General features: G+C 37.7%; 1 protein-coding gene across 1 annotated transcript in view; it reads left to right on the top strand.

Annotated features, from left to right (window-relative positions):
- Window positions 1-12,988, top strand: part of CAND1 (cullin associated and neddylation dissociated 1) — a gene marked incomplete at both ends in the record, with an annotated part of 28,308 nt that extends 15,320 nt beyond the window's left edge. The window contains 13 exons of the mRNA XM_079538936.1: window positions 2,142-2,296; window positions 3,655-3,778; window positions 4,190-4,446; window positions 4,528-4,633; window positions 5,133-5,278; window positions 5,780-6,072; window positions 6,784-6,925; window positions 7,517-9,010; window positions 9,761-9,856; window positions 11,092-11,261; window positions 11,357-11,521; window positions 11,727-11,834; window positions 12,764-12,988. Coding sequence (XP_079395062.1) covers window positions 2,142-2,296; window positions 3,655-3,778; window positions 4,190-4,446; window positions 4,528-4,633; window positions 5,133-5,278; window positions 5,780-6,072; window positions 6,784-6,925; window positions 7,517-9,010; window positions 9,761-9,856; window positions 11,092-11,261; window positions 11,357-11,521; window positions 11,727-11,834; window positions 12,764-12,988 — 3,481 coding nt within the window. The remainder of the gene's footprint in view (window positions 1-2,141; window positions 2,297-3,654; window positions 3,779-4,189; window positions 4,447-4,527; window positions 4,634-5,132; window positions 5,279-5,779; window positions 6,073-6,783; window positions 6,926-7,516; window positions 9,011-9,760; window positions 9,857-11,091; window positions 11,262-11,356; window positions 11,522-11,726; window positions 11,835-12,763) is intronic.
- Between the last annotated feature and the right edge of the window lie 9,339 nt (window positions 12,989-22,327).

Below are 22,327 nucleotides of genomic sequence, written 5' to 3'. Positions count from 1 at the left end.
TTTACAAACTCAGTAACAGTAGCTTCACGTTGCATCTCACCTTTTGAGATTCTTACTATGAACAGGAGGAAGTCCATCTGTTTACCAGAGTGGATAGTGATAGTGAAGGGGGAGTGGTTTTAAACTAAGATGGGAGGTTTAGGTTAGATATTAAGAGGAAGTTTTTCACACAGAGGGTGGTGACGCACTGGAACAGGCTGCCCAAGGAGGTTGTGCCCCATCCCTGGAGGCATTCAAGGCCAGGCTGGATGTGGCTCCGGGCAGCCTGGTCTGCTGGTTGGTGACCCTGCACGTGGCAGGGGTTGAAACCAGGTGATCTTTGTGGTCCTTTTCAACCCAGGCCAGTCTGTGGTTCCAGTCTATGGTTCCGGTGTTGACATCACACCAGTAAGCATGATTTGATAGGGTAATAATGTTACAGATGTCACCACAAAGAAAATAGCTGTTGAGATCAAAATGCAGAAGCTTGTAAAATTAGGGAGGTATGTCTTTCAGAGCAGTTACTGTCTGTCTGGGTTAACTGCTGTGTTTTTGATGAACGCGCGGTTTTTTGATTGCGTAGCTTACAATGCTAATTTTCCAGAATTTCTGAGATTTCCCATTTCTGAGGTAGTTTTTCTGAAGGCAGGTGTTGTAAAAAAAGAAAAGAAAGTTAGAAAAGTTAGAACTAAGTAAGCAAGTCTCGAGTGAAAGGGGGAGAGGGCAGTGAGGAAACTTAAGTTCTCATGCTTCTTTTTGAATGTTAACAGCTGAATGGAATTTTAAAGTAACTTATTTTTGCAAGGTGGTCTTTCTTGTTTTGCTGGTAAAGCTTTGGTGATTGTGGGTGAGTGCTTACAGTACCAGTTTTGCAGTGTAAAAACAATTGTATTGTGGTTCTTGATTCTAGTTTTGATTACTTATGAAATATGCTGTGTACTAAAATAAGGTCTTTTTTTTTCTGAACTACCCCTCTTGCTTCACAACAAATAGATTTAATTGTACCCTGTAGTGTTTAGTGATCAAACCCAGTAAGAAAATGTGTTAGCATAGCCAAGATCGTGGGAATGTTTTCAGTATTGGTGCAAAATGAGGAAAAATGGATGGAGGCCTCCAAGCCACAGTGAGTCATGTACTCTGTGACATTTTATAGATCTCCTCTGTGTAACGGCACAGCATTGGGTTTGTGGGAGAGAAAAGGTGTGTGTACTTTTCTACACAGCTCAATAAAACCACAGTCCTGCTCATGTGTCTTTCCTAGAGCCTCAAGAAGGAAGTGGAAGACTTGCTTGCTAGTGTTAGAAGGAAATAGAGACAGAATAAGGCATTGTGATTTTTTTGTTTAACTTCCTTTCTGGAACAGGGTATTAACAATGGAGAGGCAGTGGAAGTTGACAGTAGGGTTAGGAAGATAGTGAAGGATACTGTATTTCTTAGCAGTGAAGTAGATTTCACTGGGCCATCTGCAGCTTCAGTGCTTTGAACAAAAGGAAGCGTTTGATAAGAGAAACGAAATTGTCATCATCCTTGAAATATTTGGGATGACTAAACATTAACCTTTCAGTGACATTTTTTCTTTTTCCCCCAAGTGCAGTGTTGATAAGAGTCTCTGTGAGTGAAGATTTGTCATGTTTTTGTTTTATATTTCACTGCTGTATTCTGTTAAGGCACTCTATGGCATAGAGTGAACGTGTCAAAAAGAACCCAAGTGTTTTGTAGAATAAAGATGTGGTAGTAACGAGGTTTGCTTTCTTGTCTGAACTTTGTAGGCAGCAATAATCAAGTACATAAACTGATGTTTCTGGGTAGGTAATTTTATAAACCTTGGCTGTCGCCTACAACACTTGGCATTAAGTGTGATGAAGTAAGAGGGACTCAGGTTTTGGTACCATGAAGCAGAGCAGTCATACAAAATTGTTTCCATCACTAGATTAAAAAAAAAAAAAAAAGAAAAGAGATGTGCTAAATCTGTATTTTGTTACTAGATCTAAGTAGATAGATTATCAGCCTAACCAGCTAAAAGCTGTCAGATTTAAAACATTTGCTTTGACCGAAACCGATCTTAAGTTTGTGACTTCAAACAAAATACTGAAATAAAAACGAAGGATTTTGATGTTTTTATTTATCATTGCAAATGTATTGCCTTTCTTCTGCTTATACAGCCTTGGTCCTTTGGTGAGCAAAGTGAAGGAGTATCAAGTGGAGACCATTGTAGATACGCTCTGTACAAACATGCTTTCGGATAAAGAACAGTTGCGTGACATTTCAAGCATTGGCCTTAAAACTGTGATTGGAGAACTCCCCCCAGCTTCCAGTGGTAAGGTGTTTTGTCTTCAGGATGTTTTTTTTTTTAGTTTGTTCTGTTACTGTACTTTGGAATTTTGGTGGTTTAAAAAACTTAGTTTCCCACTCTGATGCAACTGTTCAGGAAAAACATGTGACAGGAACATTGGCATAACAAATGGAGCATAAAAGCTTCTATTTTAATAATCATCTGGTGGAACATCTCTGGGCTGTACTCGTAACTAAACCTCTTCTTGCTTTTTGGTTGATAGAATACTGTTAAATTAAAAATTGCATGTTTTTCTTTAATGATCAAATTTCTTGCCTCAGTTTAGGTAAGTGTTTTGGAATGTACCTAATGTTTCTAACAATTGCCTGTTAAGTTACTGAAATGCTTGCTTGTAGTTTTAAATGAAGGCAGCTGGCTCCAGAAGAGATGCTAATGATGAACAGCTCTTCAGTCAATAGTACTACTTTTTTACTCAAGTGGATTTCAGATATTGTATGTAGGGTATGAATGAGAAGGCTGATGAAGAGGGCTTTGAAAATGTAGTTTTTAGAGACTGAAGTTGCTTAAATAGAAACAAACAAACAATACAAACACACTCTGATTTTGACATCCTTTATTGAAAGTCCACCAATAAATAATCACGTGTTAATCGGGTAGTAGTGAGATGCATAAACTTAAAAATAAATAATTAAAATGTGGATTGGAATGGCTTTAATTTCACATCAACATTCCAAAAGTGTGATTTAAATGAAAACAACAAAAAACCCTTCATGCAGACAAAGATGAGTGCTAGCCATCAGGAAATGAGTTGGTTTGTAAAATTACTCTGAGCAACATTGAATGAGCTGTGTATGTTGGGGGAAACTATGCAGGTGTAGCAAATACATTTTAACATGAGTTTTAAAACACATATAATGTTTATTTTAGCAGTCTTTCAAGTAGACTTAAATAGCTTCTTGTGTAAAGGGGTTTGACCTTGTTTGTTACATTTTTTTTTTTAAAGTGGCTCTATCTACTTCTGTGCTTCTTAGTTACTTTATTTTTACCTGTGGTCCTTCCATTTATTGCTCTAAGCTTATCTTGGCCTTTGCTTTCCATTGCTTGCCCTGCCAAAAGCACTATCCTTTCTGTTATGTACAACTTATGGAACTAAAGCTGTCCTACTCTGTATGTTTTGGGGTAGATAGGTAGTCTTTCAGTTCTAATGCAGAGCATAATACTTTACATTAGCAAAGAAACTTGCTGTTTAAACTTGTTTTATTGGGTGGGAAAGATGATTCATGTTAAATTCAAGTTGCTTCCCATAGTCAGAGGCATGATCTCTGCTGTTAATAACTGTATTTTCTCATTATGGAAATGCTGAGGTTTTATTGTACTTTCAGGTTCTGCATTAGCAGCTAATGTTTGCAAAAAGATCACAGGGCGTCTCACTAGTGCTATTGCCAAGCAGGAAGATGTGTCTGTTCAATTGGAGGCACTAGATATCATGGCTGATATGCTGAGCAGGTAAACATCCTTCTTCCAAAACGCTGATGAATGCCAGTAAATACTCCTCTAACTTCCTAATTTTCAAAATGTGAAATAAAGATTACTTGAAGTGAAATAATATGCAAGATATTTAAATGTAAATGGAACCTTAGTTAAAACTAAAAAGTGGGATGTATTGAAGATAAGTTGATCAAGAAGACTGATAATTTGTTTCATTTTCTGATAACTGTAGTTTTAAGCTAATTTTCAATGTTTACTGCTTTGAAGGTATATTTAAACTCGTTTCTTGTTTTTAAAAGTTCCAAAAATTTAAAAACTTTATTGGAATCTCTGTGGTGTTCTGGGAATATTTAAAATAATTCTGGTAGAATATATGAACAAAGTTATCTAGATTCAATTGGTTTGAGTTTGTGTTTTGTCTGTTTTAAGGCAAGGAGGACTGCTTGTTAACTTCCATCCTTCAATTCTGACCTGTCTGCTCCCCCAGCTGACTAGCCCCAGACTTGCTGTGAGGAAAAGAACCATCATTGCTCTTGGTCACCTGGTTATGAGTTGTGGCAATATGGTTTTTGTTGACCTCATTGAACATCTGTTGACAGAGCTGTCTAAAAATGATTCCATGTCAACAACTAGGACCTATATACAGTGTATTGCTGCTATCAGTAGGCAAGCAGGTCATAGAATAGGTAAGAAAAATATATAAATTATCTGTAACTGGGTGGACTCTTTAGATGAGAGTAATTACTTTGCTAATATTTCCTTATCAGGTGAATATCTTGAGAAAATAATTCCTTTGGTTGTAAAGTTTTGTAATGTAGACGATGATGAACTACGAGAGTATTGCATTCAAGCATTTGAATCCTTTGTTAGGAGGTAAGTAATTCTCAGGTACTTATTTTGAGTTTTCTTAATATCTAACAGTGTGCTGTTTGATTGTGAGCTGTTAAGGTAGTCTCCTTGGTGTAAAATATTTTTGCAAGATTTGAACTGAAACTGTTCCTGTAACTCAATGTTACACCTTAACTGCTAAGCAGTGGGTTATGTTTGGATGTCATAAACTCTACTGTGTCAGTGCTACTAATGCACACAGGAGGGAGGAAGTATTCTAATAATTCTTGTTGTCTAGTAGTGATGAGGAAAATAAATCATATCCAAAGGCATGTCTTGCTCTTCTGCAAAATTCCAGTCTAGTAGATTGGGTTGCATAGTGGCATTGTCCTATCTGAATTACAGATTCAGATGGATGCATCTGATGGTATTTGGTTTAGCTTTGATGTCTTCAGAGTACTGCATGTAGTGTTAAGTCTTTTAGGCAGAAATTCTTTAATTCTTATAGGTAATCTGACTTTACTTTTGTTCTGGTACTGTGCAGATGTCCTAAAGAAGTTTATCCTCATGTATCTACTATAATAAATATTTGTCTTAAATATCTTACCTATGATCCAAATTACAATTATGATGATGAAGATGAAGATGAAAATGCTATGGATGCTGATGGTGGTGATGATGATGATCAAGGTATATTTGTATTTTGGTTTGGGCGAGAGTCTTGAGAACTTGCAGTGGTCTGTGAAAATTGAAATGGTGGCAGTGCTGCTAAGTATCAGTATTTGAATGACTTGTATACCTCCAAATTGAATTTCTATGTTGGTTTATAAGCGTGATGTATGAACTCATTTCTCAGAATAAAAGTATTAGATGTTACTGCTGAAGGTAAATAATTCCAAGGGTGAACATAAAGTGCAAGATAAATATTTTAAAATACATAAAAGGTGGTAAAAGGTTACAGCATGTAGTATGATAGATCTGAAGTGAAAAATATGTCAGTTAATGAATTGGAAATACATGTTTGACATAGTGGGAAAGATTTCTCACTACTTCCCCTGTAAAACATTATTCCTTAATGCATAAAATCAAATAGTTTGAAAAATGCAAAATACTCAATATTTTTCTGTAAGATAAAACTTTGATGCTTTGATTGTCTAGATTTGAACATCTGCATAATTTTATTTTTTCAAGGGAGCGATGATGAATATAGTGATGATGATGACATGAGCTGGAAAGTAAGGCGTGCAGCTGCTAAATGTCTGGATGCTGTTGTTAGCACACGACACGAAATGCTCCCAGAATTCTACAAAACTGTGTCTCCCGCTTTAATAGCCAGATTCAAAGAACGTGAAGAAAATGTTAAAGCAGATGTTTTTCATGCTTATCTTTCTCTTTTAAAACAAACTCGACCGGTGCAAAGTTGGCTTTGTGATCCTGATGCAATGGAACAAGGAGAGACACCTTTGACAATGCTTCAGAGTCAGGTTATTCATCAAGGTTTTTTGTTTAACTTTGTGAAAACACATTGATATTTTGTCCTATTCATATTGATAGCTCTTGAAATATGCCATGCTATGCTTTTGTCATATACAGATTGCAGGTTATAGTACTGTGGTACCGTGTTCTGGGATCGCGAGCCTTAGAACCAGCCCAGAAAAGTGCAGCAGTTAATTTCCAGTCATGGAAATTAAAATTACTGGCTTGGGCAGATATGCTTATCTGACTTCAGTTGTTTACCTTTAGAAGTTGCATGTCTCATGTAATTTAACCACTTTGCCAAAGCAAACTAGTTATTTTTTATGTCCCAGAACATAGGCAAAGCCTCTATTAATCATGATAAAACTTGATTTGCTATAACATGTTTTATTTGCAAAATAAAAAGGATAGTGCTGACAAATGGCATTTTCCTTTTCTTAAAGTGAATTATTTGACTGACTTCTCAATTGTTTCTCTGCATAGTTTTATTAATGCAAATGTAGTTTTCTTTTGTTTCATCTCACCTTTTGAAGTTGTAATACTATTTTTTTTTTAGTTTGTGATTTTTTTGAATCTTCATTTCTTGCTATTTATACAATAACTGATTCTGTGGGGAAATCAGAAATAGAGAAAGGTTTGTCTTAGCCTTCTCCCCAAGTGATGACAGATGAAAGAAATGTCAGCTATTGAATCAATTAACAGATGTGTGATGGTTACAGGTTCCCAACATAGTTAAAGCCTTGCACAAACAAATGAAGGAGAAAAGTGTGAAGACCCGTCAGTGTTGCTTTAATATGCTGACTGAGCTAGTAAATGTGTTACCTGGAGCCCTAACACAGCATGTTCCTGTGCTTGTACCAGGTATGAGAAGCGTACAATTAAACTAAAGATTTACTGAGAACTTTGATATGAAACTTCAGGATGAAAGTCTTGACTATACTCTGTTTGTATTTGAAATTGGCAACGTAATCAGCTACTGTATGTATAAATTCATGTACATGTTTTAATTCCATTTCCATTAATCTTGAAAACAAGGGCTGGCTGTAAGACTAGATTTTTTTTCTTTTGTATTTTAATGAAAGGTTCATTTGCCTCTAGTTGATTATCTCAAAAAATATTGCTTGTATTTTAGTTTTTAGTGCCTTAGATACTGAATTTTGAAGTAAAAAAGGAAAAGTAATCTTGAAAATGTAAAGGTACAGATTCCTTTTATAATAAAAAAAAAAAAAAAAGGCATCACAAACCTTCAAATGGACCAGGTCCTCTGTGTAGAAAAAGTTTGTAGAGTAATTGTTTGAATAAAATGGCAAGAAAGGGGCTTGGGAAGCATTCAGTAAGTGTTTTCCTACAGTCAACCTAACACAGTATAGCTGCCTTCCTTCAGAAGTTTGAAGTGTTCTAACAGGGTATAAATATCCTAACCTAAAAATACATTTTTCATCTTTCTTCCAGGAATAATTTTTTCACTGAATGACAAATCAAGTTCTTCTAATCTGAAGATAGATGCTTTGTCCTGTTTGTATGTGATCCTCTGCAATCATTCTCCACAAGTTTTTCATCCTCATGTTCAAGCACTGGTGCCTCCAGTTGTAGCTTGTGTTGGAGATCCATTTTACAAGATCACATCAGAGGCACTTTTGGTTACTCAACAACTAGTGAAAGTCATTCGTCCTTTAGACCAGCCTTCTTCCTTTGATGCTTCTCCATACATCAAAGATCTCTTTACTTGTACAATCAAGAGGTTAAAGGCTGCTGACATTGATCAGGAAGTGAAAGAAAGGGCAATATCTTGCATGGGTCAAATCATTTGTAGCCTTGGTGACAGCTTGGGCACAGACCTGCCTAGTACACTTCAGATCTTCCTAGAGAGACTGAAGAATGAAATCACTCGGTTAACTACAGTGAAGGCCATGACACTGATTGCTGGTTCTCCTTTGAAGATAGATTTGAGACCAATCTTGGGGGAAGGAGTTCCTATTCTTGCTTCTTTTTTGAGAAAGAACCAACGGGCTCTGAAGCTGGGCACTCTTTCTGCTCTAGATATTTTAATTAAGAATTATAGTGACAGCTTGACAGCTGCCATGATTGATGCTGTCCTGGATGAGCTTCCACCTCTTATTAGTGAAAGTGATATGCACGTATCGCAGATGGCCATCAGTTTTCTGACAACACTTGCTAAAGTATATCCTTCCTCCTTGTCAAAGATTAGTGGGTCCATTCTCAATGAACTTATTGGGCTGGTGAGATCGCCTCTACTTCAGGGCGGAGCGCTTAGTGCCATGCTAGAATTTTTCCAGGCTTTGGTTGTGACTGGTACAAATAATTTAGGCTATATGGATTTGCTGCGCATGTTAACTGGTCCAGTGTACTCTCAGAGCACAGCACTTACTCACAAGCAGTCTTATTATTCCATTGCCAAATGTGTGGCTGCCCTTACTCGAGCGTGCCCTAAGGAAGGACCAGCTGTGGTAGGTCAGTTCATTCAAGATGTCAAGAACTCAAGGTCCACGGATTCCATTCGGCTTTTGGCTTTGCTTTCACTTGGGGAAGTTGGGCATCACATTGACTTAAGTGGACAAATTGAGCTGAAGTCTGTAATATTAGAAGCATTCTCTTCTCCTAGTGAAGAAGTCAAATCAGCAGCATCTTACGCATTAGGCAGTATTAGTGTTGGCAATCTTCCTGAGTATCTGCCTTTTGTCTTACAAGAAATAACCAGCCAGCCTAAAAGGCAATACCTTCTTCTTCATTCCTTGAAAGAAATAATTAGCTCTGCATCAGTGATTGGTCTCAAACCATATGTTGAGAACATCTGGGCCTTACTTCTGAAACACTGCGAATGTGCAGAAGAGGGTACAAGGAATGTTGTTGCTGAATGCTTGGGCAAGCTTACTTTAATAGACCCAGAGACCCTGCTTCCACGACTCAAGGGATACTTGGCATCAGGTGAGTTGTATGCATAAATTGTAAAAAATGGCCTTATATTATCTTAATAAATTGCTGTGAGATTCTTTTAGTGATTTGCTTAAGTTCTGTAACATTCCTGAAATTTGCTTGCCCCCCAAAACCCTCTGCCAAGAACAATATGAAGCTTAGTTCCATTTGGGCAGGAGAAAGTAAGTCATGCAGAGCATGAATGTTCTTCTTTCAGAGTATGATATTTAATTTAATAATGTTACTTTTAACAAAACTGTAAACTTAAACTGTAAAACTTAAAGGGGAGAGCGTAGGCAGCAAAGGACGGTACTGCTTGATAGATTTGTTGCAGAGCATTAGCATTTTATATATTCCTAATTCTTGAATAAGAATTCTGAAATTTGTAAGGTTAGGAAGGATGGAACCAATCAATGAGTTCATCAAGAACTGTATCGGTGTGTTTTCTTCATGTCCTTCTGCTTTAAAGAGGAGAATTGTTTAGAGGATTGCATGAGATAAATTAAAAGAGTGTGCAAGTAGGCTCATTGCTTCAGTTTTCTGGAGCAGAAAAGATTTATTACACATGCTGTGTCTCAGCATTTAAAATGTAACGCCAGTATATCTGTGGAGGCTACATTGCGTTACTAGTAATAAGTAGCATTTATTCTTCAGCTATTGTAAGGATATTAGAAGCTGGTAAAGAGTGGGTTTAAGTGTGATTTAAATTCTGTAGTTGTAGTGTTTTAACTGTTACGTACTCACGATTTTGTTTCATGTTAGGATCCTCATATGCTCGAAGTTCTGTGGTGACTGCTGTTAAGTTCACTATTTCTGATCATCCACAACCCATAGACCCACTCTTGAAGAACTGCATAGGTAAGTTATTTAGTTCTAGTGACAAATTCTAAGTTTTCAAGTGATGGAATTGCATTTAAAATGTATTCTGTGTGTCTTCAGAGAAAGATCGTTTTGTAGATGGAACCAGAAATAGCTGCTTATGTTAACTGTTGAAACTGAAATAGTTTCCTTAGAATCCAATTATTTCTGTTAACTCTAGCTTATTTGAATTCAGAACGGTACAAGATATGTGATAAAAGTAGCATATATTGAAGCTGCAATGGAAAAGAATATAAGGAGCAAGGACTTTTAGAAAGATGGTACCTAAGAGATGATTTCTTCCAAGATCTTTCTAAATTATGTCAGCTTGAATTAGTCAGGTTCTGTCTTTACCCGGAAAGGTGGTCTTGGAAATGTTTGGTCTTAAAATATGTATATGTGTGTTAATTCTGAGTATTATCAGATGGTGGACTGTAAATCTAAGTCTTTGTGATTCTGTAATGCTTTCTGGTCTGAAAGTTATTTAAAGCTATTGTTTGTGGATAAGATAATCAGAGCTTTCAGTGTGATAGAGCTGTGCAATGCTGTGGCTTTCTGAGCTTTTCTTGTTTGTATGACATTGTTGTAGATTTCTTTAATATGCTGTGGTGACTGTTAGCTTTATAGTGGATTGATTACCCTAAAATCTTTAGGAAGAAGTGTATACCACTAAATCTAATAAGGGGTAAAAAGATTCATCTTTACAAACAGTTTTGTGGGGAGCAAGTTGTTTATTTATGGTGAGGCGATGTCAGCTCTTACCTTACTTTCATTGCTAATCTTTATTTATTTTTTTTAATAATACATTAATGAGTTGATTGATTATGTGTGTGGGCTTCTCCTACTATCTTCCATTAAAACTGCTTTACCCCTTTGATTTCTGGAAATACTTTTTGGGTATTGAATACAGTAAGTGAACTACTGCTATCTACTACTTCAAGAATCTCTAATTTTTAGTCTCGTTACCTTATTTTTGTGGGTGTAGAAGCTGCTTTGTTTACACCCTGTTTTTCTCCTCTTCAAAGGTTCAGCACTCCTGGAAGTTGCTAAATACTGTGGGGGTGGGAATACTTGTTTCTGCAGGCTTTTGTTTTACCAAAGCAATGCTACAGAGCACCAGAAACTAACGTGAAAATGTATGGAGACAGGCCTTGTTACACCAATACATACTGAGTAGGCTTATCTTCTGGTAACTTAGGAATTTGTTGACTTATTGCAGTTTATTGCAATTGCAGGTGATTTTTTGAAAACATTGGAGGACCCGGATCTCAATGTCAGGAGAGTAGCCCTAGTGACATTTAACTCAGCTGCACACAATAAACCATCATTAATAAGGGACCTCTTAGATACTGTGCTTCCTCATCTTTACAATGAAACAAAAGTCAGGAAGGAATTAATCAGAGAGGTATGTTAACTGAGAAAAATGTGACTAGATTAACCCGAATAGACTCCGTTTGTCTAAATGTATTATTTTTTAACTTTGTTTTTATTTGCTGACAGGTGGAAATGGGACCATTTAAGCACACAGTTGATGATGGTTTGGACATTAGGAAAGCTGCCTTTGAATGCATGTATACTCTTTTGGATAGCTGTTTGGATAGACTAGATATATTTGAATTCCTAAACCATGTTGAAGATGGCTTGAAGGATCACTATGACATTAAGGTTAGCTGTCATTTTGCTATGTAAGCAAGCAAGAAATAGTGAGTTTTGAATAGTGAGTGGACTGAAATGGTAAGAATGCTACCTCGTGTGTTTAAATATTTCATTATTTAAAATATCATTAAAGTGTTGCTGTGAACAGTTGCACAGTGTTCTAGGAAATGACTGTGTTGTGCATGACTGATTTTTTGGTTTTCTCTCCAACTAGATGCTAACCTTTTTAATGTTGGTGAGACTGTCGACCCTTTGTCCAAGTGCAGTGCTGCAGAGATTGGATAGGCTTGTTGAACCTCTGCGTGCTACATGTACAACTAAGGTATTGTTTTAAATTGCAACTTCTGTTTGTTAATTAACTTGTGTTGCCGTACAGAATTATAAATGAATTTGTGTATGAAGAACGCTGCTTGTAATCTAGGTGTACTGCTAGAGCTTTTCCTGAATTATAGTTTGTAAATTGCAGAATGATGCAAATACGTGGATCCTCCTACATGTATTACTTCTCCTTAAACTACAAATTAAAGAGCAAAATGGTCAGCTCATTTTTAAAAGTCCTGGTTTTTGCCAATTTTTTTGTTTTTCAAAAAAGTAGCTGCTACTTCAGCAACTTGTGTGTTATTATAAACAGTGAAAGTAGAATACTAAGGGTTTTTCTGACTTCTGATGATTATGTTGTTGCAGACAAACATTAGAGTGATGAAGGTAGCATAAAATGGTGCTGCTTTTGGTTTGTTTTGTTGTGGTGTTTTTTTTTCTCACTTATACAGTGAGATTTCTGGGTTTTGGCACAGTTGGTCTCCTACTCCTACTCATCTTGATTCAGCTATGTGCTCTGATACTGATTTAATGCCTGATTTATCTTTCTTTTCCCCATTACTGTAATCTGTTAAATTGACTGTCAAGAATTTTTACTGTTTTTAATAATAATTTATCACTGAAATCAAGAGAAGGCTAATAGATTATTTTAATAAAAGCAGATTTTTTTGTTTAACTGTTGTTCTCTGAAGTCTGGAAGTATTTGTGATAACACCATTTCAATGTTATTTACTGACTCTACTAGCTGAAGGTTAGCTGCTAACATTTCTATTTGGTAATTAACTTGGTAACGCAGCATTTTTGTGTTTACTGTACAGTGTTCAATTTTGGTCTAGTGAAAGGAAATAGGTCTTTATAAGATAAGTGTGGGTTAAGGTGGGTTTAGAGGGAGAGTTGAGCTACATTTTCAAACATTTTCACTTTTTTCCCTAGGTAAAGGCAAATTCAGTGAAACAGGAGTTTGAAAAGCAAGATGAACTGAAACGATCTGCGATGAGGGCAGTAGCAGCACTTCTAACCATTCCAGAAGCAGAAAAGAGTCCGTTAATGAGTGAATTCCAGTCACAGATAAGCTCTAACACCGAGCTGGCAACTATCTTTGAAAGTATCCAAAAAGATTCCTCATCCACTAACTTGGAATCTATGGACACTAGTTAAATGTTTGCCCAAAATGGGGACCATTATGTTGAACCATAAGATGCACTGAATTGACAGGTTATGAGTAAGAAACAGAAAAAAATATCTAATCTACACATTGTTCCACTTTATTTACCTTTATGGAGACAGTTGGCTTTTCCCATTGTTGCTTTTCTAGCATCTATTCCAGAAATGTATTTCCATAATCCAGCGTTTGTTAACCACTCTTGTTTTAGTGGATTTGGCCACATTTGGGAATTAAAAAGTTGACGCATGGTGTATGGAAGTAGGTTCCAACATCCATTTTCCTTGTAACATTTAGGATTAAAATGTTAAAATTTTGTGACCATGATTTTTTTTTTTTCTTTTGTTTACTCTTTCTATTTGTAGACAACAACAAAGAGGTGTGGGGGAGGTGGGAATCAAGCATCCAGGTGCACCATGTTTTTGTATAACTTTTTATTTTTTTTGTTTCAGCTTCATAAATTGGTTTGGCTGGCAGATAAATCCTGTGTAAGATTTATTATATTAAAGAGGGGGCTTTGGCACAGTTCAAAAAGAAGCAGACATAAATGTCATTTTTTAAGGTGTGGGGATTAGAAAACAAATATCCCTGTTGTGCACACTAATTTTGCATGAGCAAGTTTACAAATATATATTGTCTGTAAAACAGCATGTGCAGTTTATTCGTAATACAAGTTAAAATAAGTGCTACTGTATCAGTGCAGTTTTCAGGTATCTTAACATACAGAACACTCACGTAGGAAGGGATGAATTGAAAGTTAGTTGTTTTAACCTGGCTTTTAAAAATGCCAATGGTATGACCATGCAGATCTGCTCACAGCAAATATGACAGCTTCGGCAGTTTTCATGGCTTTTCAAACTCATAGACTGAATTCCCTGGAAATGGGGTGGGTAAACAGAAGATCTGCAGGCAATAGGATGAGCTGTAGGTAAAACGACCAGAGAACACTTAGCTGCTTGATGACTACTGAACTCTGGATTCAATTCTGCTTTTGTTAGCAAGTAGGAAAGGAGGTCTCTTCAAATGCCTTCTACCTCCTATTCTTTATGCAATGGCTTCTTTAATTAGGGCGCTAATATGTGGTATTACCTTGGCAAGCGTTGCCAGAGCATCATTCTGTGCCCATCAGAATGTTCTCTGGCGCGTGGAGCCACCAGTAGATCACAGTGCTATTACTGTTGTATTGGTACTGCTGTATTGTACTGCTGTACTGGTTTTCTGATGAGACAAGAAACAGTGGTTTTAAGACTGGAGAGAGAGAGAGAGAAATGTTAGGAAACAAGCTGAACGGGAAAAACTTGTGGTGAACATGTTTAGGTACTCTACAAGGGGACCAGAGGATGGTAGCCGGCAGTACTTCAGTAAGCTGGATTTGGAGTTCAATAGCAGAAGTTGGAGAGCCACTGCTTCAGTTTGAGTCTGGTCATTGTTTAGTTAATACAGTTGGTTAGTTGTCTCTTTTAGTCAGGTCTGAGTTTGATTTTCCTCTCGTTAACTAATAGCTGAAATTGTTGGAAACCTGTTACTTGATTATGTAGCAGAAGCTGCTACAGGAGTAAACAAGCGTATGACTTCAGAGAGTTTCCTGTGAGCGTTGGGGTTCAGGAGCAAGTTCTTCTCATACTTAGAGCTTGAGGGAAGCAGAGTAGATATTGGTGCATTTTACTTTAGTTGTAAGACATGAATGAAGAAATCTATGAACTCATTCAGTAATAACATTTCTAATGCTGTAGAAACTTTGAAATTGTAGCTTTCTCTGTCTCTGAAGTCTTCGTACTTATGTATCAATTGTCTTCTAGAAGAAGAAATAAATGAAATTAAATGTACCAGCATATCTAAATGTCATGAAAAAGTATGGGATGACCCTAGAGAGAAACCATATGGTAGAAATGCACTGTGAATTAGGTGCATTCTCCCCTGCTGTATAAATCATCCACTTCAATTACAGCAATATACAGGCCTACTGATTAAGAATCTGTTGTGCTAATTAGTTGTCAAATTAATCTTATTTCCTTTGTGTTAAGTTTTCAGAGAGTATTAAGCTTTTTTTTTTTTTTTTTTTTTTTTAGACTGAGAATTAAGTATGAGAATGATATGATAAACATGAAATGTGAGGGTAAATTATGTGAAAGGATTAGAGGACTGGTAAGTAAATAGGGTACTTACACTCACAGCTGAGAGATGTATGATTTTATGACTACCACAATGCCTATGTTGTGGATTCAAATAATCTTCACTTAAGGAAAGAAGGGAAGGTTGAGGTGTATTGCATAGTAAATGCTTTCTTGCAGGAGAGTACTTTTTATTTTGACCACTGACAAAGCAGGTGGGTACATAAGAATTTAAAACTTAAATTACAAAAGAATGAGGAAGATTTCTAAGTTTTCTGTAAATGATAGAAATTCCACGATAGGATTCTCAGTGGGTAGATGTTGGATATTTTAGCAAAGCAGGAAGACAGACTTAAGATGTAACTGTACCATAATTGTGATACTAGGTGTTGGTTTTATAAAATCTAACTAGGTTACATGTTCAGATTGCATTGCCTTTAACTGGATTGCTTGATCTAAGTGCTTGTTTTTGGGAGAGGAGATATTTTTTTTTTATTATTTTTTCTTGTTTTATTCCCCTACTGTATGTCAAGTACGTTTGCTTAACTAAATCTGATGTATTTGTGCTTTTAGTGCAGTTAGGTTCAGGCAGTTCTGTTAAGGATGATGCCAGAAATACCTCTAGCTGTTTCTTGAACAATAAATGTCTGAAGCTGAAGTACAAAACTGGAATTCTGGAAGGCGGCTCTTGAAGATTCCTGATGTGGTTACAATTTTCTCTAGTATTTTTGCATAGAAGCAATTGAGAAAATTTAATAAGCTTGCACATAATACAGAAATGGTTGGCCATGGTTGCCATTAACAATTTTTTTGTATCTCAAAAGTAATTAAGGTTTTACTACAAGAGGTTGTTTGGTGTGCTCACATTTTTCTGTGAAAGATCTTGGCATCCTTGCGAAGGACATGTTTTCTTTAAAAATAAATCATTTTTATAATTATACATATATTATACACGATACAAAGAAATACATATTTCTGTATATAATTTAGATATATATTTTGCTGCGTTTAAAGTTGATAATTTTCCTTCAGTGTTACCTCTAATATAGCAGTTGCCAGAGCTGAATTGCATTCAGATTGTATTTATGTCAACTAAACAAAACAAGTTCAAATAAAACTCCTGTTTACATGAGGTCCATTCGTATGCAGGTAAGCAGCACCGCTTCTCTCCATTGAGGAATTATTTTAACGTAACTCAAATTAGAGATGTGAGTTAAAAGTTGATGTGTGTGATGACTGCTGTATTTGGCATAATACAACTCAATAGAAACACGAGGAACGTGTTCACCCTGCTCTGGTGCACTGATTGGTAGCAGTGATTTGAGCAGCTATGTGCGTATTTACTGGTATATCGCCTTCCTTTCTTCCCCTTAGAAGGCTCAAAAATCATCATAGGATGTCACATTAGAAATGTTTTGGTTCTGTTGTTGTTTATCCTCATCATTTGGATGGACAAATTCACCTCTCTAACAAATACCTGACATTTTAGTCTGCATCCTCTGGGTTTTACTTCCCATTTGACATAAACTTCAGATAAAAAGTATTTGTTATCATTTCTAAATTAAAGCTACCAGTCACTTCATTACTTCCTTTTTGTCCTTACTCTTTGATATGAGAAGGGAAAGCTTTGCTCGTTGTGCTATCGAGCACAAACAGGCGGGGTTTGTGACTGCATGCATTCCCCCGGTGCTCTTCAGTGTAGACTTAGAGCCAAAATATTCTTTTACATTTAAACCATACTTTCTCATCAGTATCAGTCTTTCATTTTTCATTGTTTGGGGAATTTAGGGAGGAAATCAGATTTCTTGACCACAGTAAAGTGAGTTCATCTTACATAATCAGTGTTGAAGCAGCGTTTTTCTGCAAGTGGTGATGTGAGCAATGGACAATTTTGTCTCAGTAGGGTGGTAAGCTTCTTCAAAAGATCATCCATCCCCCCAAAACAAACAGAAGGGTTTCTGTAGCCTGTATTGTGTTTCAGAACTTAGCTCTGAAGTGGAGAAGAAATAAGAATGTTTCTCTGAGAACTGTGTGGACACTGACTGGAAGACAGACGTCAGCTGAAATAATAGCACTGAGGAAAACAAAAGTCTGAACATGCTGATATTTTTATTAAAAAAAAAAAAAAGACAATATTTTCTTTTGTGTTCTGCCTTTGAACTTATTTTGAAAGATTAGGAAATACAGAAGAAATAAAAATTAGCAAGTTGTGATCTTCTGTGATTCTGGAAATTTGGGGTTCAGTTTCTGTTCACTGCTACTTCCATTAAACCTAAAAATCCACCCAGCCTCCTAGAGGTATTTTGGCAAAAGCACATAACAACTAAAAGAAAACCTTTTCAGAGGGTTTAAGTTCTTTTAACTGTTTTCGTTACTGTATTCATGCTGAAGAAATTATTTCCCTTAACAACGTGAATTTCTCCCACCTGACAATTTGGAGGCAGCTCAGCACTGCTGCCACATTCTTTAGGTTATAAGCTGTGTCACATAGTTCAGTGCTGTGAAGATATTCACAAGTAGAACAAACTCCCTCTGCTTCCCCTCCTCAGGAGCTGCAGAGAGCAGTCTGCAGCTTAGGCTGGATGTGAAGGGGAGGTTCTTTACTCTTGAGAGTGGTGAGGTGCTGGCACAGGCTGCCCAGAGAGGCTGTGGATGCCCCATCCCTGGAGGTGTTCAAGGCCAGGTTGGATGGGGCCACAGGCAGCCTGGTCTAGTATTAAATGTGGAGGTTGGCAGCCCTGCATGTGACAGGCAGCATGTTGGAGCTTCATGATCCTTGAGGTCCCTTCCAACCCAAGCCATTCTATGAGGCTGCTTTAGTCTCTTCTCCAGCCCTGTGCCCTCAGCCTCTCCTCACAGGGCATGCTGAGTAAAGCCCAAGGAAAGCATCAGACTGTTGCTTTCCCACCAGGCACCAACTTTTTAGAAACTGAGAGGAATTCAACTATTAAAATGATAGGATATTTTTGTCGCCCATGTGTCTGATGTGAAAAATGGCAAATATGTTTGATGTGGAAGATTGTGCACTGTAGTTTTACATTTTTTTTCAGTATTTACTTGAGTTGCAGATCGGTTTCTAAGAACTTGACAACTTCTCAGATCTGCTCCTCTCCTTCACTCTCAGCTTTTTAGAATAAGAGGAATACCACAATTCTGTGATTTTTGTAGTGCTGTTGTCTTTTGATTTCTGCAGGACTGTGGTTTTTTTTTTGTACTTTCCGGGAATAACAGGTAAATGGTTGAATGACTTTGAGCCTTGTGCAGTCATTGAACGTAGAGGTGCATAAGAAGAGATGTTATTTCTACACATAAAAAATAATTCTTTAAGAATGATTTGAATAAGTGTATTCAGATTTTAATGTTGGGATATAATCAAAGGCTATGTAAGGACAAAAATTGTCTGAAATTGTAAAAATTCCTAGTTCTCCATGGATGATTTCTTACAGATTTGGGTGACTAGAAATGAAGCTAAAAGGATGGTGAGGGCAGACTGTCACACATAACACATTACTGTTGTATTGCTACTTGGCAAATGGTCAATATTTATTGGTTTGGTTTTTTTCTCAACACTGGTATCATTAGGGATTGTGTTGCCCTAAGATTTTTCGTACTTTAACTATCAAAAGCAGTTGTTGCACTGTATCCAAGTTGTCTTTGGTTAAGGGAGAATGAGTTCAAGTGGTGGTTTAGAAAGTGTGTAGAAGCAGTTGAGCAACTGACCAGGTTTATTTTTTCCTATGTATTTCTTAATGTCCGGAAGAACAGGAGAGAAGAAAGATTTGAGCAGTTTTGTAGAAGGAGTTCAAGAAGAGCACTATACAATATCATGGATTTTGTTTGATCAAAGTAATTTCCCTGTTCTGTGGTGCACATCTGGGAAAAAAATTCAGACCTTGTAAAATTCTGTACGTCTCTGTGAGATCAGAACTTGCAGTTGAGAGAAGAAGTAAAATCTCAAAACCTGCAGGAATTACTCGAGAGAATCCATTTCTTTTCATGCGCTAGTTGGACACTACTGCAGTTTCAGCAGCAGATTAGGGCTCATTATTACCTGGTGGTAAATCAGAGGGTTAAATTGTGTGATTCTTTAAGAACAATGCACAGGCTGACACTGAAATACAAATGCTACTTGTATGCCTACCAACATCGTATAAAGGGGTATGTGTGCACTGCAGAAAGGAGTTGAGAGCTGTTTCTCTATGTGCCCGTTACATGTGCAGAGTGAGGGCCTACAGTATGGGTGCTGAGTAGCACCCCAGAAGGGTGGGAACAATATAGTGCATAAAATAATCTCATCATGCCTTTTTAATCACACCATTCATTTTACAACAGGTATGTAGGTGTGAGGGAGCTTTGTTTCTTGAGATAGTGAACTCGTGCTAATCTGCAGGCCTATGTAGTAGCCTTTACTTTGGGTAGTCTTTTTTAATTGTGCTTTTAGTTAAGTACATTTTTAAGGGAGGGTTAATTCTAAAAATCTGCTTACTTCACTGATCAGCTTTTGGAAATCTCGCCCTCACTTAATAATACTTTTAATCATTCCAGTATGTGAAATTCATTTTCAGCAAAGGAAATTTGCTGCTGTGTAATGCACCTGGGACCTTAGTGTGATTCCTATGTGTAAACTAAACCATCCTGCAGAAACTGAGTCACGTTCCTCCTACCTCCCGCTTTCAGAAGTGATAACAGCAAGTGGGATGGTATTTACACTGTGTCCATCTCCCTTACTTGATAACTGAATGAATGTGATTTGAAATCCAGAACATACATGCTTTAAAAAATAATTTCCTCATTGACTTGAGTATCCTATTTAAATGATGGAGAAAACTTCTCTCTTAAAAAAATAACCTGCTGCTGTTGTGGACTACAGCATCAAGGGGTAAACTGGATAGTGTTTAGAAAAGGCAAAGAACATAGTTGGAGATTTAAGTATTTATTTACAAAGTTGGTCATAAATGTCACAACAGTGTGTGCTGCTGCTGTATTTGTTTATGAGAGAAATGTTCAAACACATGCACTTCAGGCTTGTAAACCACCACTGACATCTTCTACTGCGAATGTTTGCTTGCTTTATGTCACTGCAAACCCAGTCTTGCTTGCCTCAATTAAATCTTGCATACTCTTCTGTAGTTTTATCTAGAGTTCAGCCTATAGCAATGAAAACAGAATTCATTTCTGACAAAGCGAATGTTACAGCAACAGAGGAGCCCTAGGAAATGTCTGAGGACTGCACACAGAATAATGTTTGACTAAAAAGATGTCAGAGCTAACATGCCCCATGTTGAGGCCAGTTATTTCTTTGACAAAGCAGTGGAAATGGGGTTATTAAAAGCACAGTACTTGAGAAGAGCATCAGGAACACCTTTGACGAATCCATTCTTACAGCTGGTTGATGGCATGGCTGAAGAGCAGTCTGCTTGGTGAAGTCTGTCTTCATTACTCGTTGCTCATCAGTGCCCTTTGTTAAAGAAAAAAACAAATATTTCTGCCAGGCTTTATTAGTAAATACGCTATTATATATTGGTAAATACAGCACAGTGCTGAAGGTTATTTTTCTGCTCAAAAGCAAGATGCTGCATTTGTACACAGTATTAGCCCGTATTACTCATTTGACAGTTTTAGGGATAACATTTTTGTGTCTACAGAAACTGCCTTTCTCCTGAGGGAGACCTGAGGCCCTGGGACCATTATGTTACATTGATTAGATCATAAAAATAACGGTAGTTTTGCCTCTTTTTAAGGAACAGCCTTAAATATCATGCCCTGAAACATTTTAATGAAAGAAATGTTTTTAGATAACCTAAGTATTTAATTCTGTACCGATATAGAGAAACACAGTTGTCTGGATGGATATGACAACTCTAGAGATGCAGTGATGATGTGTGGTACTGGATACAGTCCCAGCCAGTGCGATAGCTCACCAACAGAATTAATACATCTGCAACAACGAGTGCAACCTCCACAGTAAAAATATATGCCTTATGGCACTGATCACTATCAGCATGCACTGAGAATATAGCCGAGCAGCTAGGAGTACTGCTACCATACACAGCTGTAGGGCTAAATTACCTGCTTGCCAATAAATCTGGGTTCGTGTATTTCACGTTCTTTTAAGCGGTTCTCGAATTCAACCCCCTGCTGTGCGTAGACGTGTGTGTGAAAACGGGGGAGTTTTTGTTTGATCCGTTTTTCGACGTTTCGGTTTTAGAAGCAGCCGTTCCAGGAGGTGGCGCCGCAGCCTCGTTAACGAGTGCCCGGCAAACGGAAGGGGAAACTGCAGGGTCCACGAAGTGGGAAACTGCGGGTGTTTGAAGAAAGGGTTTGAAATGATCTTGTAGTCTTATTTTCTTGACAGGACGCGGGCGGTTTCTGTTGTGGTTGACTCGCTTTGAAAGCCCCTTTAAATCTGTTACAAGTCAATCCCGAGCTTTGCTTCTGTGCAGCGAAGCACGTCAAGGCCTGTGCCCAGCAGTGCCCGTGCCCTGGGATGAGCCCTGTCCTGCACTGAGCTGTGGGTAATGGCATGGCAGAAAGGCCTGCCACGAGCCACCAGCTGCCTTCTGTTCCTCATCAAGCTGATTCCTTGATATGATTCCATCTTCTCCTTTGCTAATGCTTTCCCTTCTCCCACCTTTCAGGAGGCAGCTGCAGAGGGAACGGTGGCCCTGAGATGAGAGGCCTGGCACACTGGCAGCAGGCCGCTGAGCGCACTGCCATGCCTAGAGAGTTTGTCTTCTTCAGAATACGTATTGGTTTAAAACATGATGTAAAATAAACAAGAGCCTTTGACAAACCCCCAACCACGATATCCTGTTATGCCATGCAGTGAGGGTCGCACTGCAGAAAGATTTGACCCAAAGGAGGAAAACAGTACTGCTATTCCACAAAAGACATGCGGTTCTTATGAACCACAACCTGCAGCGTGACTATAAGGACAACTGGGACAGATATTCCCTGGCAGTTGTCAGTGAAAATGTGTGTGTGAACTAATAGCAGCTTCAGGAGCTCACAAGGCTGTTGAGGGGTTGTTCTGGCAGGGCTGAGTACAGTCTGGAAGTACTGAAGTAAATGCTGGTGCTCTGCCAGGTGCTTGCTACTTGCTTCTCTTGCTTTTGCTGCTAAGAGCAGAAGGAAAATAGTAGCTTTTTTTTTTTTTGGGGGGGGGGAGGAGGGAGGTGTAATAAATTGTTATTGCCCAGACAGGTTGCAGATGCTCTGTCCCTG

Source organism: Tetrao urogallus (genome assembly GCF_951394365.1).
Source record: "Tetrao urogallus genome assembly, chromosome: 1".
Classification (NCBI taxonomy): Eukaryota; Metazoa; Chordata; class Aves; order Galliformes; family Phasianidae; genus Tetrao; species Tetrao urogallus.
This window is presented reverse-complemented; position numbering and strand designations above follow the sequence as displayed.